This window comes from Anoplophora glabripennis, unplaced genomic scaffold (genome assembly GCF_000390285.2).
Source record: "Anoplophora glabripennis isolate ALB-LARVAE unplaced genomic scaffold, Agla_2.0 scaffold93, whole genome shotgun sequence".
Taxonomy (NCBI): domain Eukaryota; kingdom Metazoa; phylum Arthropoda; class Insecta; order Coleoptera; family Cerambycidae; genus Anoplophora; species Anoplophora glabripennis.
Window position 1 is genome coordinate 768,338 of NW_019416235.1, and position 19,467 is coordinate 787,804.

Below are 19,467 nucleotides of genomic sequence, written 5' to 3' on the forward strand. Positions count from 1 at the left end.
TTTTTTCAACTGCAAGAAAGCACTTTAGGCGAAAATTTTGTATGAAGTACCCCTACTAATTTTAAGTGTTCCGTCTGCTAGTAGAAATTTGTAACCTTATTTTTGTTGCACTCTGTATACTGCCTACAATTTATAATTTCATATAGAGCTGTATAATTTAATAATTTATGAAGGTATGTTTGTAATTAATATATACGCCTATTATATTAATGCTACTACGTCCCGTAAAGTAAGGTTTTATGTACCTTGTAATCCACTGTCAACTCTGGTGGAAATGCTAACATTTGGATTGTATTTTTTTTCTGTTTGTTGCTCGTACATACATCGGGACTAGTTCATTAAGTAAATAGCCTTCGGTTACCCTTTAGTTTATAATGTTTACCTTCGTTTCCCGCCGCCTACTACTGTTCCGTACGGCGGCAAAATCTTTGCACCGGAGAAATAAATTCGTATACTATTTTTTTGTCTCGGAGTTTCCGAATAATATTTTAACGATACTTTTCTGAAACTCTTAACAGATTCAAAGGGCGGTGAATACCTGTTGCTTTGTATATGTTTTCTCCTAAGGCAAAAAAAATACTCCGCCTTTGTATATTTATATATCCGCCTAGTCTTAGAAATATTTCCACAGAGCTTTGTCCGCGTATTTACTGTCTTTCAAAATATTTTATTACCGGGAATTTTGTGCAGAAAGAAACAAGAAATGCGTCGAAATTCTTTTTATTAAAAAAATATTAAGGTCCGACTCCCTCTTATCTCCTTTGTTCTGCAACTGCACGTGCATGTTTTATTATTTATTCTAACTAAAAAGGCTCAATATGACAAATGACAATTTTTTTACACGGTATTTATACTTTTTGTAAAGTTATATATTTGTATTAGACTACCAGCTCATCGGAAATTTTCAAGGGGTTCTAGCTGGCCATCGAAACATCTTCTTTCTCTATTTCTTTTTTCTTTTCGGCTTGTAAATTTTGATGTGGTTTTATTCATGTTTATAACCGAAAATCTTAAAAGTTGTTTTTGTAACAAAAGCACATTTAAATTATTTTTACTAATTTTAAACATATATTGTATGCCAATGGCTTCATCACAATTTTTGCATAAATAAAATGTTCAAACAATTGTAACAGAAGTTGCAAATATGCAAATGCGAGGGTACTGCTACTTCAAAACATATATTATATCACTGTTTTAAATGTAAGTATTTATATAGGAATTCTCATGAATCTCATGAGAACGCACGCAATAGTNTTATTACTATTTTCTTCTTAATACAAATTATTTACTAGTGTACGGCCTTTCTATAATAAGACTTACAGTATCATATAGAAATATTTTTCAGTAATGCCGTACATATTTGTCGATACAGGAGTGAGAAACCTCATTGAAAAATGGTCGGCATTGTTGCTAAAACATTATTTAAGATGTAAAATAATTTTTAAGTAATATGCCGTTAAAAAACCATAGGATGATATAAAACATATTCATTTTATAAATTTGAAAAGCTTATATATTAATATATTTTTTCAAAATCCAAATATTTATTATTAAAAAATCAATAAAAAAATCTGCATTCGAATATTTTTTTAAAAATTTGGAATTATTTTTGTTTTAAAATTAAAATTACCGCTTCGAGATACTAGCTGGCCATCGAAACATCTTCTTTCACTGTCTCTTTTTTCTTTTCGGCTTGTAAATTTTTACGTGGTTTTATTCATGTTTATAACCAACAATCTTAAAGTTGTTTTTGTAAAATGCACTTTTAAATTATTTTTACTAATGTTAAACATATATTGTATGCCAATGGCTTCATCACAATTTTTGCATAAATAAATTGCTTAAACAATGATTGTAACAGAAGTTGCAAATATGCAAATGCGAGGGTACTGTTACTTCAAAACATATATCATATCACTGTTTTAAATGTAAATATTTATATAGGAATTCTCATGAATATTAAATTAAATTGTTTATTATTATGTTTATTTAAAAATAATACTTTCTTGCACGTCATTAAATCTCTGAAAATATTTTCTAGATTCTCACACATTTTTTTTAACTTAAAGACAATGCCATCATAATTTCTATGGTATAAATTAAATTTCTCTTGAAATTAGGATAAAACTGATTTTGGACTTTCGGAGAATTGTTCCAACAAATATGTACGGCAATTTTCCTTCTTTATGTTATATTTCTGATGAAAATTTGTAAATGCCGTATAGTCATTAATGACCTAAAAAGGTAGTAAAAATTTAATGAAAAATATTATCAGCTATGTAAAATACACTAGTTAAAAATGTACGGCATTGGTTTTTTTATTTTTTTTTACTTTTGAAAAGTCAATTACAGCCATAATATTTTGAATATAACATTTCTAGTTCATTTCAAGGGATTTTTAAAATATTGTAAATTATCAAAATTTATTTATTTGTTTTTTAATTCAAATTTTTAATTTGTACCATTAATTATAACCAGCCATGATTTAGTACGATTATTTTTTGGTTATATTTAAAAAAAAAAAATGGTTGCCGTACAGGAATTAATGATCTTATCGAAAAAAATAAAACTCAATTCCAGGATATAAGTAATTGTTTATAAAACTTTGCATCAACCATAATTTTCAGACGGCATAGTTGCTAAGAATTATTTGGAGTTAAATAATCATGTGGAATCGGTGCCGTACATTTTTCAATGGTTGTGCCCTGCATTTTTAACCCCTGTATCAGCAGTTACGTACGGCGTCACTAAAAAAGTTATCTATGTTTCAATCCGAAACTTGCAGTATAAATGCCGTATTGTAGTAAATCACCAAAAACCTGGTCAAAATTTTCAGAAAATCAAAAATTTTCCTAGCTTCCGGTATTGCTATTTTTGTACGGCATTAGGTCGCGGTTCATTTTTTTTTGTATAACCTATATATGTACTTTAGAAATGTCGTACAAAAATGTTTTGCCGAAAACCACCCCCCTTGGTGGACAAATTTAGCTTACCTGTACCAACAAGAATTGACGGCATAGTTTCTAAAGTTATTGTTATATGTGGTAGTATTGATTTATAAGTAATTCATTCTGGGTCAAATGACCCATTGAAAATTTCCGATGGGCTTGTAGTCTATATCGTTAGGTNCACAAAAATAGTCATTAAATTTGTCACTAGTAAAATTAAGAGGAGTATCACTATTAGTTTTTTTGTTTCTTTCAGAATTAATAATTTGCCAACTAGCTCTTGAGGTATTACTTGACGCAGTAATGAAACAGTCGTATGCTTGTCTTTTTGTCTTTTTGATAAGATTCTTATAATCCTTTTTTAAGCTATTATAAACAGCAATATCGTTAACACTACGTGTTACATCACACACCAACTTAACCTTAGATAATGTTGTATGCCAATGGCTTCATCACAATTTTTGCATAAATAAAATGTTCAAACAATTGTAACCGAAGTTGCAAATATGCAAATGCGAGGGTACTGCTACTTCAAAACATATATTATATCACTGTTTTAAATGTAAGTATTTATACAGGGTGGTCCGAATTTTATGCAGGAAACTTCGAGGGTGTAGATCTCTTTAAAATAATATGTGTTTGCCTTATAAACATAGGTCTGGAACGGCCCCGTTTTAGAGATACAGGGTGTTGAGGTTTAAAAAAAAAGATTTTTTGTTTACATCGTATACTACCTCACAGGTGGTGTAGAAAGGAGTGTAAATAATTGCACTTACTTTTAAACATAAACAAATATTCTTGTAATATTATCGTTAGAAGTGTCTGCCACAAGGGGATTGTATTGGTATGAATAACTTGAGAACGGCGAATCTTAGGGAAAAAATTAAGGTCACCTTTTTTACGTATTTTATGCATTAAAATATAAATCAGTTACAATGACATGTAAAAATGCAGTGGTGTAGGTTTTTTTTGTAAAAAGGGGGTGACCCCTGTCCAGTTGTACACCACTGGTTGAACCTTTAAAGCTCATATTTCATGGAATGTAAGGCCTACTATCATACATTATATGTACCAAATTTTATTGAGATCGGTTAATAGATTCCGGAGATATAAACAAAAAATCATTTTTTTTTTGACAACTTCGACACCCTGTATCTCCAAAACGGTGCCGTTCCAGACCTATGTTTATAAGGCAAACACATATTATTTTAAAGAAATCTATCTGCCCTCGAAGTTTCCTGCATAAAATTCGGACCACCCTGTATAAGAATTCTCATGAATACCGAGTTAAAATTAATTGTTTTTTATTATATTTATTTAAAAATAATAATTTCTTGCACGTCATTAAACTTCTTAATTTCTCAAAATATTTTCTCGATTCGATATACAATTTTTTTTTTTTTTTAACTTAAAGATAATGCTGTCATAATTTCTATGGTATAAATGAAATTTCCCTTGAAATTAGGTTAAAACTCATTTTGGACTTACACAGTTCCGGAGAATTGTTCCAACGAATATGTACGGCATTGTAATTTTCATTTTCATTCTTTATGTTATATTTCTGATGAAAATTTGTAAATGCCGTATAGTCATTAATGACCTAAAAAGGTAGTAAAAATTTAATGAAAAATATTATCAGCTATGTAAAATACACTAGTTAAAAATGTATGGCATTTTTTTTTTTTACTTTTGAAAAGTCAATGACAGCCATAATATTTTGAATATAACATTTCTAGTTCATAACGAGGAATTTTTAAAATATTGTAAATTATCAAAATTTATTTATTCGTTTTTTAATTCGAATTTTTAATTTGTACCATTAATTATAACCAGCCATGATTTAGTACGATTATTTTTTGGTTATATTTAAGTTGCTAAGAATTATTTGGAGAGTTAAATAATCATGTGGAATCGATGCCGTATATTTGCAATGGTTGCGCCCTACATTTCTAACCCCTGTATCAGCAGATACGTACGACGTTACTAAAAAAGTTATCTACGTATCAATCCGAAACTTGCAGTATAAATGCCGTACTTTAGTAAATCACCAAGTAACCGGGCCAAAATTTTTAGAAAATCAAAAATTTTCCTGGCTTCCGGTATTGCTATTTTTGTACGGCATTAGGTCACGGTTTATTTTTTTTTGTATAACCTATATATGTATTTTAGAAATGTCGTACAAAAATGTTTTCCACACTTGGTGGACAAATTTAGCTTACCTGTACCAACAAGAATTGACGGCATAGTTTCTAAAGTTATTGTTATATGTGGTAGTATTGATTTTATAAGTAATTCATTCTGGGTCAAATGACCCATTGAAAATTTCCGATGGGCTTGTAGTCTATATCGTTAGGTATAAAATACTAATGCAAGGTAATGTATATATTATTGTTGCCAAGTATTCTCAGAATAATAACGTGCCTCTCTATAAACCTGATTCAATCCTTGTGATTAGAGTGATGTTACTATTATTTCACATTTCCAAGAAGTAATTTAATTTTTGTGATATCGGCAAGTGGATTGCATAACTTGCTGAGCTGATCTTGTCGAATTCCTTACTTCGTCCAGAGTTGTATGAATTTTCATGTCTGCAGGGTTTCAACTACAAAGTTGCGATAACTTCTCTAACAACTATTGAAAATATAAAAGAGAATTGGAATAGTGTCGGAACTGTCGGCTTTATCGGAGAAGTAGGATAAAAATAAACGTCGATATTTTAAGGTACAAGTGTTAAAATTTTAGAATACGCTGTGATGATTTATGTGATGGAATTTGTATCTTTCACGGTACTGGGGCGAGTAATTTTATTTGTAAGAATGGGAGTTTATTTATCAAAAAGTGGAGATTATTCCGAAAATGATGTACAGTGTGTTCTTATTTTCATTAAGTTTCAAAAGTGGGTTGCACCTTTTATCGGATCTATTTATACTTTCTCTTTGTATTCAAATAAACGATTACAGTGGATTTACTAAAAGTACGTTTTCTAACGAGTATGTTCATTTGTTTAATCGTATGAGATTGAATTTTTTTTAATGATTAATACTAGGTACATTTTTTTCCATTTAAAATGAGCGAAGCGGCATTTTCCGATATTGAATAAATTAAAATTTTAGTTTCAACCGATGAAATGAAAAAGTGGATCATATTCGTTTGTTTCTGTAGTCAATTGGGCTTTAAATCGTGTACAGACGAAATATTAGCGTGATGAATACGACTAAAAGGGAATTTCAAAATTAAGCGATTTGTTATTCCCATAGTTGGAGTTTAATTGGTAAATCAAAATTTTAAATGGTATAAATATCGTCTATACATGTTTTATTATTGCACTAATGCTGGACCGCTATAGAGTCCTTTTCACTCAAAAATGAAACGCTTAGAACAAAATTTAAGAATAATAAAAGTAAAAACACATTAAATAAAGACTAAAAATGATATGTCTAAATACACAGGGTGATTAAAAAAAATGATTTTGGCTCTAAGAAATTGAAAATATTGCAGAAAAGGGAAAATTTCTATTTACTAATTGACTTGTTTCAGCGATTTTTTTAAACCTGAAGTGGAAAAAAAATATGAACTTTGTTCCATCATTTTGGAACACATTGTATATTTTAACAATGAAAGAAGAAAACCTTTCGAAACGTCTTTGTGAAAAATAATTTTATAGTGATATGTGTAATATTTATCAACTTCTCATCGTGAAATAAACAAAAATCAGTTAAAAAACAACTAATAACTTAAAACACAAAACACCCAAAATATGAAACAATAAATGAAAAAAATAAATATTTTCAGATAATGTTCGAAATTTTTTCTCCAACGTATTATAAAAATTGTCCCAAACTTTCCGAATTTTCGCCTTTAATTCAGGAGTGGTATTTATTTGAGCAGAATTTGGACTTTACGAATCTTATGACACTCTCTGGGTATACAGTGGTCGTTGTGTCCGGCGCATTAAATGGTCGTCTGGTTTCAATTCCTGGGTTGTATAATCTTGAATGCACGCAGTTGCAAATATTTTTTAAACTTCTACCGAAAATTCCACTCAATTTGCGCACAATCTCAGCTACACACTCTCTGTACTTATAATGAATTTTCACGTGTGTACTACAACATTTGTTCACAGTACTGCCAACTTTTCGGAATGAAAATGAAGCACAATTTTAAATCCTTCGTTACTTTTGGGACACCTTTACATACATATATCTAAAATTACTTTACGTTGGAATGATGTAAATGCAGCAACAGTTTATAGAAATCGGTGCTGAGAAAGTGGCAAAACCAAATAAAATCCTTTAAAACCAGCGGATGTATATCTACTTATGTATCTTACGAATCAGCAAAATGTTTTATTTCTTGGATTACTTTTATCATATCCGCAGAGATTACATTATTGCATTAAATCCGTTTCTGCAAGCCAAGGCAGATTCACTGTTTGTTTAGCTTGTGCCGGATGACATTTATTTAGTGGCAATTTTATCTGCCAACGTTAAGAGAAGGTACCAGGTATCAGAAAATTCACTTTACTTCTAACTTGATTTATTCAAAATATCGAATATATCTCGATATTTTAATAACGATGAGAGATAAAAACGATTTCAGACATGTTATTGGAATATAAAAAATTTATGCCCTATAAAACATTAAATACGAATTTTCATTGAAAAATTTCATACGAAATTGAAATTTCTAAGTATATTGTCACAATAACAGTAAAAGCATAGTCCTGGAATATCGTTTCCATATTCCAGTATACTGTTGTATATGGAGTGTTTACTTGCCAAACTCGTATTAGCAATAAAAATGGTATAAAACATATTAATTTTAAAATGTAACCGGCAGGTACATTGTGCTTAAAGCTTTCTGCCCACATATACGTGCCATATGAAACAAAACACGTAGGATTTTGATATTCACTTCACATAATCCTCTTAACAGCAATTGGTAATACATTCGATGTTACTAAGGCATTAAAAATTATACTTTAAAATATGCAACGCTCTATGTGATATTTGATATTTAAAGCTCTCGAATATATCAATTTCAACATTTTTCAGTGTTTCAGTGGGATTTTTTGTTTTGATATCTGTTTATTTTCAGCCGAACCAAAAAACTTGCCCTAATTTCGCTTATAAGTTTTTCGGAATAATACAGGGTGTTAATGAACATATGTCAAATATTTTCAGCGCGACGTATTCAATTCGCTCGCACGCGTTGCAACATTGCCACGTCCTCTCGAATCGTATTACAAAATTCGCAAACTTCAATTGAACACACAACACTTTTCACATATCCCCACAAAAAGAAGTCTAAAGGGTGAGGTCCGGTGTCCAAAACTTTTTGCACTACAGCAGCACATGTTCGCGGTGCGGGGGCACGTCGTTCAGGATATCTTGCACGTAAATTGACAAGCTCTGTGGGCATTTTCGTTTGCTTTCCCATAAATTATGAGCATATCATAATATTGCTAAATAAATGCGCTATTTTCAAAAGAAAACTTGGAAATACGGTATTACATGAACTCGAAAAACAGCACAGCAATCACTACAACAATGTATTACAAACTGACTTTCCAATACAGACCGACTCCATAAAAAACCTACAAACTCGTAAAAAGTGTTACAGAATTGTTTGCAAGTACTCGCCGCGATAAAATACATGTATTTCAGCAGTTCCAAAACAGTTTTAAACACATTTTTAATTAGTTTTTTCTCTATGACCTTAAACTTTCGATACAAGTTTGTGACACCAGTTAACTCAGTTTTAGCTCCTTTTTCACCTCTTTAAATTTTTGACATAAGTTCATTAACACCCTGTATAATTTCTTTCTTAAATTAACGAGAAAAAATATAATTAGTGTTAAAGACATGAGGTTCTAATAGGTAGAGTTCAGGACACGCTGTTTGTAACATATAGCCTGAAAACGGCGTTCTTTCACCACTGATTTCAATTTCGGAAATAAGAAAAAGTCACAAGGAACCAGGTCTGGACAGAAATCTAATTTTTGGCACAAAACCGACGAATTAACAAACTGGCGCATTATCATGGTGCAAGAACCATGACTTGTTAGGATTGAGTTGTATCAGAAACTGAATGGAATGTACAATGGATCTGTATAGTTACCACGGTTTTTGATGGACATGGCAGTTATTTAAAAATGTTTATCTACTTGCCTCTGGAATTTAATTGACTACAATTACTGACCTAGTGCATAATGCACACACAGTCAATCGACATGTACAAAAAGTGGACACAAAGCACGAAAAAAATGTAACGATGTAATTAATGAGTAGAGTTTGGTTGCAGCTATTTTATTTCAACGAATCGATTATTGCTTTCATTATTAATTACCTTTATTATTAAACGGCATTAGTTTACGTTAATTGGTATTTTAATCAAGAAATTAGTACATACGCGTTGTTGCAATTATTCTAAATTTTATCTACCCACCAGTAAACACATTTGGGAACGTGTCTGATCCAGTTTTTATGAAGTTTTCGAGGAAACGAATCCAGATCCTCAAAAAAATGGAAAGATGATTACAGTGAAATGGACACTGGACGGTGAAGACCCTGCGATGGAAAGAAATATCTGCAAACGTTTAATTAGAGCGAGTTAAATGTTCTTATTCGCAACTTAGGCTAAATATTTAGCTAGAGAACTGAGAAAGAAACATTTTCTATCTAAAGAAACCAAATCTCGATCGATTACGTGAAACAAGTTTTGGGAAATATTTTTCTTCAGGTCCAGAGGTGTTTTAGTGTATTGTTCCAATGTTATAATGACAATGATTGAAGGTTATTCACTGACTCCTCAGAACGAAGCCCAGTGGAAGTCCATCTGCATAATGGTAATAGGTACCCTTCAGTTCCATTAACACACTCGACAAAACTGAAAGAAAACTACGACAGTATTTGAACGAATTTGTGAAGTTCCAAAATCATTACTATTATGGGACAGTATAGATACAAGAATTCCTATCAGCAAAATACTTGATCTAACCGAGGAGATCTGAATCCAGGATCTTTTAAGGCTACTCAAGATCCTTTATAGGATCCATCCAAGGTTTGCCTTCCCCCACTACGCAAAACTTGAACCAATGAAACAGTTCGCTGAGGTTTTGGACAAGGTGACTGTTATGGGTACTTTGGAGATCATTCAGTAATCAGCAATGTTAAACAGGAAGAAGATATATTCGATGGCAATGGTAAACCTTCAAAAATATAACTAGTCACAGTTATCACGGAAATAGTGAAGAATTTAGAGAACTTGAATTACGTGGATTACTTCCCGGGAATTTAGCTGACTAGCGAAGAGAACAATTTCATCAAGATTTAAATGAATAAAGGACCATGAATCAGGGATATGGTGAGGACTACTGTTGAAAAGAGAATGGAGGGTTAGGGGTAAAAAAAGAAAGGTCTGTTGAAGACAAAAAGTTTATTATGACTTACCCTAAATCACATACCTTTCTGATTATTCGTGAAATACTTCCATATGATCTGAATGGACATTTTCTCGAAAATGGTGGATGGTGACGTCAAACTATCTTCAGATTGATGTTCAGTGGGTAGTGTTATGGAATCCATTATACAAACCAGCTTTTCCCACGACGTTTCAATCATTATTCGTATTCTGAGAATTTATGGTGCATTATCTCGAAAACTGTAGATGCTGTAGCCAAACTAACTACAAATCCGTGTTCAGCGGGTCCGAAAACATAACGAAAATAGGATCTGGTCAAAAGAACAGACAACTTTTTTCGTTTTGCATCTCCGTTATTGGCAGTAGCTGTAAACAGCTCATATAAATCGTCAACAGTTTCTACTTCAGTACGATACACTTTATTTTTTAAATGTTCACGCGGAAGGGATGGTAGTATTTTGCACATGTCCGCACGAAGAACGTTTTTACATACAAGCGAGATGCTAGTAATGCGTTTTGTCTTGCTTCACCGTAAATTAAAACGATATCTATTAATTCTACATTGCTTTACTCATGGGCCATTTTGAATACTTGTAAGACTGACGTAAACAATGAACCACGGTAATAGGAGCACCATTAAAATCACAGTAATACTGAATAAGTAACCATTTATTAAAACGAATCAAATTTTATTGTCACTCTGTATACCAATGCAGTTGCAGTGGATTAAGCTCTAAATAACTGCGTTATCCACTTCTATACCAGTATGCGATAATAACTGATGATAAACGGTAAAGTGATTTTGTGACCAATTATCATGTTGCCATTGTTAACGATACAACGATTGTTAACAGCGCCAAACGTTAATAAGACACTTTAGGCTATGTGTTAACCCGACGCTTTCTATACATACTTAATTAGATATTAATCAGATATCCTCTTCACTGTGGCTTTTGTTTAGATTTTAGTGCGGTACAAGGTGTATCAGTTACGTTAAAATTTCACAGCGTCGCCCCTGCGAATCATCTAGTGGGGTAATATACTTGGAATTAACTTAAATTAGTTATCTGGGAGCTTAGGCTTATATTATGCTTATGCTCTTCATTGATATTGTACAAGTAATGGAACGGTAATTTATTAGTCTTCATGCATTTATAGTGCCAATACCAAGTGGCTCTAGATAAGGCCGCTTAGAGCGCTGTACCAGCTACGTTCGCAATGTACATTAAAAACAGCAAATGTGTGAAGATCGTCAATATTCATCAATATTCGTTTGGTATACAAGAAGAGATGTTGCACTACCTACATAATTATTTTTTTCTTCTCAACGTATTTCAAAATTCACTTAAAACCAGTATAATTGTTGTAAATGGACAACGCTCGTCATCAGCGACGGCGACATAAATACATATCAGTGTTTTTTGTGGTCGTGATATTGGCTGTTTTAATATGAATAGCGAAGGTGCGAACATAACAACCATAATACGTGTGATCGTAGCATAAGGCCTGAAATAGCTGATATAGCGAAGAACCCGACCTGCTTCGACATCTCTGTCACCGTAAATGTAGCATACGTATATTATGTGTGGCTACGTAGGTTTAAAACAATGATAACTATTTTTAATAATCAGTGCTCTTTGTGATCGTGATATTAGCTGTTTTAACGTACCTAGCGAACATAGCTACCATCGCGCTTCGTGTGATCATAGCATAAGGCCTGAAATAGCTGATATGGCCAATATGGCCAAAAACCCAATCTGCTGCAATATTCTGTATAGCTACGTAGATTTAAAACGATGATGGCTCTTTTTAATAAACATAGTGTTCCTTATGGTCGTGATATTGACAGTTTTAACATGTATAGCGAAGGTGCGAACATAGCTACCATAGCGCTCCGTGTGCTCATAGCATATGGCCACTGCTTCGACATCTCTACGTGAGGCTACGTAGATTTAAAACAATGATGACTATTTTTAATAAATATAGTGCTCTTTGTTGTCGTGATATTGGTTGTTTTAACATGTACAGCGGAAGTAGCGAACATAGCTACCATAGCGCCCCGTGTGCTCATAGCATATGGCCAATACTTCAACATCTCTACGTGAGGCTACGTAGATTTAAAACAATGATGACTATTTTTAATAAATATAGTGCTGTTTCTGATCGTGATATTGGTTGTTTTAACATGTATAGCGGAAGTAGCGAACATAGCTACCATAGCGCTCCGTGTGTTCATAGCATATGGCCAATGCTTCAACATCTCTACGTGAGGCTACGTAGATTTAAAACAATGATGACTATCTTTAATAAAAAGTGCTCTTTCTGATCGTGATATTGGTTGTTTTAACATGCATAGCGGAAGTAGCGAACATAGCTACCATAGCGCTCCGTGTGTTCATAGCATATGGCCAATGCTTCAACATCTCTACGTGAGACTACGTCGATTTAAAATAATGATGACTATTTTTAATAAATATAGTGCTCTTTGTGATCGTGATAAAGGTTGTTTTAACATGTACAGCGGAAGTAGCGAACATAGCTACCATAGCGCTCCGTGTGATCATAGCATATGGCTTGGTATAGATGAACTTGTAATTAAAACAAACGCAAACAAATGTATTATTATCTGAGGGAATTTCTGAATTTAATAATGCAAATAAAGAATAGAAGGGAACCCCCTGTACAATTCAGGCATCACTTATTTCCTGAAGAAGCAGTAATAGGCAGTTTATTTGATATACATTTGATTAATAGTGTAATTGATGAAAGCCATTTAATACACTTTCCATAATGACGCGCTTCCATTTCATAAAATTGTAATAAACTCGATAAAAGTGCGTTCACGGAAAAACTTTTATAACAGCTCCCCGTTAACCGAACACAATTGATGAGCACGGCATAAAAAATGTAAGTTCAGGTTGGTCTACCGCCATAAATATGCCGTTACAGGACAAATAAAAATCTAAAATTTACTGTCGAACTTTAGTGCGGTCCAGACCTCTGACTAGGACTAATTCCGGCGCATATGAATTAATAATGTTTTCATTCAAAACATCCCTCCACCCTGTGGTGTTAAGGTTGTTCGATTTCAACACCCTTCATGCGGCACAAACTGACCCTTACACGTACTGCAAAATTACCATTTAACAAAGTTAAATTAATATACGTAAATATTTTATGTTCATGCAAATTGGTAGGTCACTTTGTAAACAACAAATATATGCAAATTTTGAGGACAGACATTTTTGTTCTTTTTGGCGCGATGCGGACGCTTTGGCGACACGCATTTTTGGACAAATTAGCGACACTTTGTTGGCCAGATTTTTGCTTCAATACTGTATGTAAAATTTTTACTAAACATAGTAAATTTTAAAGAACACTAAGTTTGTGCACGCTTACACTAAGTAATTTTATTTATGCACTGGTGAGTGATTTATACACTAATGCGTAAAATTGTTTACATTTTGAATTGTTTGCTGATTTGATGTCGCCTCATCGTTGCACATAGTAAACGTATTCTAAAATAGATCGAAAAAATCACTCCTTGGATGTTTTTAAAATATAATATTTCCGTAAAATGCTAATTTTACATACGCTGTACACTAAGTAATTTTATTTACGCACGAATACGTAGTAAATGTAAATACACTAAAGCGTAAAGTTGTTTTCGTTTTAATTGTCAGAGCGACAATACTGACAACTTTTTTGGATAGAAAAATGCAGTACGTGTGTAAAATATCTATTTTTGACTCACATGACTGCCGCAATCATGAAAAAAGCGTTACTTTATGCCTGTATTGCACTAACAACCATTATAGTAAATGTATTCTAAAACATCAAAAAATCACTCCTTGGATGTTTTTTAAAATAATTTCATAAAATGCTAATTTTACATACGCTGCACACTATGTAATTTTATTTACGCACGAATGCGTAGTAAATGTAGATACACTAAAACGTTAAGTTGTTTACGTTTTAATTGTCAGAGGGACAATACTGACAACTTTTTGGATAGAAAAAATTCAATACGTTTGTGAAATATCTACTTTTGACTCATATGACTGTGGCAATCATGAAAAAAGCGTTACATTACGCATGTGTTGCACTAATAACCATCATATCCTCTCTCAGTTTGATATACTTCTCGTTAGGCAAAAATAAGTGTACGAAAACAGTTCCCTGATTGACCTTTTTAGCTTAAGGTATTATTTACTATGATAAAAAAATTATATTTAAGTTCGTGATTTTATAAAAAAAATCCAATTCACTAGAGCATAAAATGAATTACTTTACTGTAAAAAAAATAATTAAAATCTAGGAAAATGCAAATATTTCCTATCATATTGCCTGGGAAACCAACCAAATAGAATAATTTTATCTCTAAATTGAACGTATAAAGCAGAGTAATGCATGATTTAATTTACAGTGCCGCACTATCCTGCAAAATCTGGCGATAAAAATTGAAATTGAACCAAGTCTAATAGGTTCACGTTCATGCCGGCGATATTATATGTTGTTTACCGCCCATGGATTGAATAAAATTTGCATTCCAGAAGTAAACTACGATTCCAGTTCATAGCTTCTCCTTCTGGTTATTAAGAAGAGATCAATTAGAGAGGGAATTACGTGGTGGTTTGATAAAAACTTGTTTACTGGGAAATTGGTTGTGATAGGAAAAACTCGGAATTGAAATTCTTCTCGTGGCCAAAACAGTCGTTACATTGGAAGTGGCATTAATTTTGTTTAAGTGATCAATAAAACATGTTGGCAGTAACACACAAACTGCAATTTAATTTTATTGTACTTTTACGCTATTATTGATTACAACTGCATTATGTCCTGTAATGGAATTGAGTCTCGCCGAAACAGTATAGGAACAATTTATATTTGTAGAAAATATCATCGACCAGATGCGATTTTAATAAGGGAGGGGCTCCTAAATTTGATCAATTTACGCCACAAATGCGTAAAGTACTTTACGCATGATCCAGATACAATTACTTTTCTACTCCGAAATTTAGATGTTATAAATTAAATCACAACAGTCTTGCATGCTAGAGCGTAAAGTAATTGATTTTACACACTACTGCAAAAGATATTTGATTTTATACACTAGTGCGTAAAGAATATCATATTACACAAAGTTTGTTTTAAATAGTCCAGTTTGATAATTTGTGCCGCGACGCTACAGTGACTAAAATATAAATAATTAATTTTTCGCAATAGTGTGCAAATTATTTACTTTACGCACCTGTGTGGAAGATAATAAAGCACCAGTGTGGTTATACCAGCTTGAGATTATTTACTTTACGCATTAGTGTATAAAATGTGTACGCGCTAGTTGAAAGTTACATTTTACATAGTACATCGTGCGTAAAATTTATATTTTACTCACGCCAGTAGAAAAATTGTTTCATATTATGCACTAGTGCCTCTATATGTACAATCCATGGCATTATATAAAAATATGTGAGTCCTGATCATTTCTAATTTTGAATCAAATTTTGTTATAAATCTTCCAAATTGTATTAAATCATTATCGAGTTTAATAATTTGCAATAGCGTACAATACTGCGCACTAGTATATGTATAAGATATTAAAGCACTAATGCGGATGAATTGGATTTACATCAGCGCGTAAAATATTTACTTTACGCATTAGTGTATAAAATATGCACGCGCTAGTTGAAAGTTAGATTTTACATATTGCATCGTCCGTAAATTAATATTTTACTCATGCCAGTAGAAAAATTGTTTCATATTACGCACTAGTATCCACATGTATGTGCAACCCAGGGCATTATTTTTAAATATGTAAGTGGTATTATTTAAGTTCAGATTAATTCTACGTTTGAAGCAAATTTTGTTATAAATCGTTCAGATTTTACTAAATATTTACTTTACGCATTAGTGTATATTACGCATTAGTGTAAATTACGCATTACTGTATATTATACATTAGTGTATAAATATGTACGAGCTAGTCGAAAGTTAGATTTTACATAGTGCATCATCCGTAAATTAATATTTTACTTATGCCAGTAGAAGAATTGTTCCATATTACGCACTAGTGCCCACATCCATATGCAACCTACGGTATTATTTTAAAACATTAAGTGGTATTATTTGAGTTCAGGTTAATCTACCTATAAATTTTATTACAAATCGTCCAAATTTTACTAAATATTTACTTTACGCATTAGTGTATATTACGCATTAGTGTAAATTACGCAATACTGTATATTATACATTAGTGTATAAATATGTACGAGCTAGTCGAAAGTTAGATTTTACATAGTGCGTCGTCCGTAAATTAATATTTTACTTATGCCAGTAGAAAAATCATTTCATATTACGCACTAGTGCCCACATTATGTGCAACCCACGGCATATTTTTAAAACATGTAAGTGGTATTGTCCGAGTTCAGGTTAATTCTGCCTACAAATTTTGTCATAAACCGTCCAGATTTTACCAAATATTTACTTTACGCATTAGTGTAAATTACGCATTACTGTATATCATACTTTAATGTATAAATATATAAATAAAGAGTCGAAAGTTAGATTTTACGTAGTGCATCGTGCGTAAATTAATATTTTACTCATGCTAATAGAAACATTGTTTCATATTACGCACTAGTGTATGAACAACCCACGGCATTATATGAACCTAGATCAATTTTAACTTTAATTAAAATTTTGTATTAAATCGTCCATTTCTTATTAAATATTTAATTTTTCGCAATAGTGTTTACAACATTTACTTTACGCACTACTGTATAAGACACTTATAAGACTTATAAATTGAATTTACACCAGCAAAACTTTGTTTCAAACTTAGTTATTAATCTTCCATATTAAAGCTGTATTTTAGTAAATTAAATTAACAAATTAAAATCTAAACAATTTATTTTTCACACTAGTCTGTAACATATTTACGCACTAGTGTTGAATAAAATAGTACTTTACACTAATTTAACAAACACTACTTTAAGACACAATTAACTTACTGTGCCCTCTTGATTTCTTTATACTAGAAATCGCTAGCCTTAGTTTTTAGCTACATAGAGAGGGAAATTATAAGGTATATATTTTTATATTTTTTGCATGCTTGACTGGTTCGTACTAGAACTTTTTGCTACCTGCTTTGGACTGCTTGAAAAGTCGAAACAAATTTTAGATATAATTCCCCATGTCATCAACTCATTAAACCTAATGTCAGGACCACATTAAGCTAGCCAAACAAAACACAAACGCACTGTTTTCAACAAAGTGTCCACATAACTTTTTGTGCCATAGTAGCATTTATAAAAAGTGAGTTCGTCGGTGCCTTTTGGGCATTACAGTGAAGATCAAAGGGTTCGCATTCGTGATAGTATTAAGTAATTTATTTTATTCGTAAAGTCCTCACTAGTTGTCGTTTTCATAGCAAAATTTAACTTTTAAAAAATATTTAGTGTTAAATGTTGGAATAAATCAATGGCTTTTGTAATTGGTATGTAAAAAAATAAATAAGGGCTCAAATCATATGTGACTGCGTGGAATTATATTTGAACAAAACATATATGAAACATCCGTTACAGCCGGGTAAAATATTTTTGAATGCTAAAACAATGAGGGATAGAGACATTTCACCGATGCCAATAAATGATGTGAATGCCTCATAGAGTGTCAAACCCATTGATATTTACGGCGCGCTATTAAAATTTTCAATGGATGTAGTTACGAAGCTGTAGAAAAAATGTTTTGTTCATAGTTCGGTATTGTGCAGTCTTTACAACAATTTTTTTGTAGTACCATGTAGCTTTTATTGTAGTAGTGTGTCCAAAAAAAAAAATAATTATAAAAATAAGACTTACGATATTTCCCCAAACGCAGCAAAAGCATCCCGTAGTGTTTGTGTCTCTATTTCTGGGCTTAAGTCCCCTACGAAGATATGATGATGCTCTGAAAATAAATAAAGTACGTTAATAACATATTCACGAGATACAAACAAAATAATCCTAATTTCATTTAAGTGAAACGTATTTTTAGGAAGCATTTTCAGCTTTATAGTCGATTTGTTACCGTAAACACTTCCAGTAACATTTATAATTGTAATAAGCCCCGCAAATGGCCTAGTCATAAAAATTAATAAACCTCCGAAACTTAATTCGCAGATTTTCGCTTCTGACGCGGCATATCTCATTAAGACCAGATTCACATTAAAAAGAAGGTAGCACGTGCCTAAATGGCTATTGTAGGCAGTAATGTAATAATAAGGTAAATAAGAACGGAGTTAATTGTGATAAAACTTAAATTTTACCGCCAAGGTAACGAGTTTCTCCGATATGGGGCCACAATTGAGTCATAGGAGGACAATCAAAAGAGCGAATTAAAATATTGCGTGCCTACAAAACAAATTTTCAGTGGTAGAAATTTTGTTGCAATCTGCAACAATTGGCATGATATTGGTGCATAATCTTTCAATTCAGTTTATACAGGGTGTCTCAAACTCAATAGTATGGGCCTACTTTGAGGACACAAAATTTAATTTATTTTAGCGTTATTTTACGATTTAATTTTGAAATTTGTTGCTTTTCGGGCAGGGGTAAATATCTGGAAGTATTCTGGAAAGTTGGTCAAATAGTTTAGTTTTCAGTCATAGGAAAGCATACAGGAAATAACGTCATCAATAAATTCTACTCAAACCGAGCAACAGAAATATTGTTTGCGCTCGCCCAAGCTTTGTTTGGTTTCGGGAGGTTTGCTACCTACTCTAGTGAGATTGTCCCAATAACCAGTCTCAAAAGATTCACAATAGGAGAACAGTTCTGCTGTTAATTCGATAAACAAATAATCCACGTATCAATTAATTGTGTAGATACGAAGAGAACATTTTATGAAAATTATGAACACTGATTATATTAGTTCATTTGACAAATTTGTCGTTGTGAAATTTGTATACCCGTTAATTTGATAAAATAAATTGAAACTAATTTAGTATTCTGCATATAAACTACGCTTAACTTAATTTTTATATAAAATTTAATTATTACACAAACATATATGCTAGAATTACACATAATATATAAGTTAATGGCCGATTATATATATA

At 32.0% G+C, this 19,467-nt stretch overlaps 1 protein-coding gene across 1 annotated transcript in view; it reads right to left on the bottom strand.

Annotated features, from left to right (window-relative positions):
• The window catches only part of LOC108903628 (nucleolysin TIAR-like), a 205,211-nt gene that overhangs the window by 113,181 nt on the left and 72,563 nt on the right, over positions 1-19,467 (bottom strand). Inside the window, exon 3 of the mRNA XM_018705862.1 lies at positions 18,230-18,317. Within this exon, the coding sequence (XP_018561378.1) occupies positions 18,230-18,317 (88 nt within the window). The remainder of the gene's footprint in view (positions 1-18,229; positions 18,318-19,467) is intronic.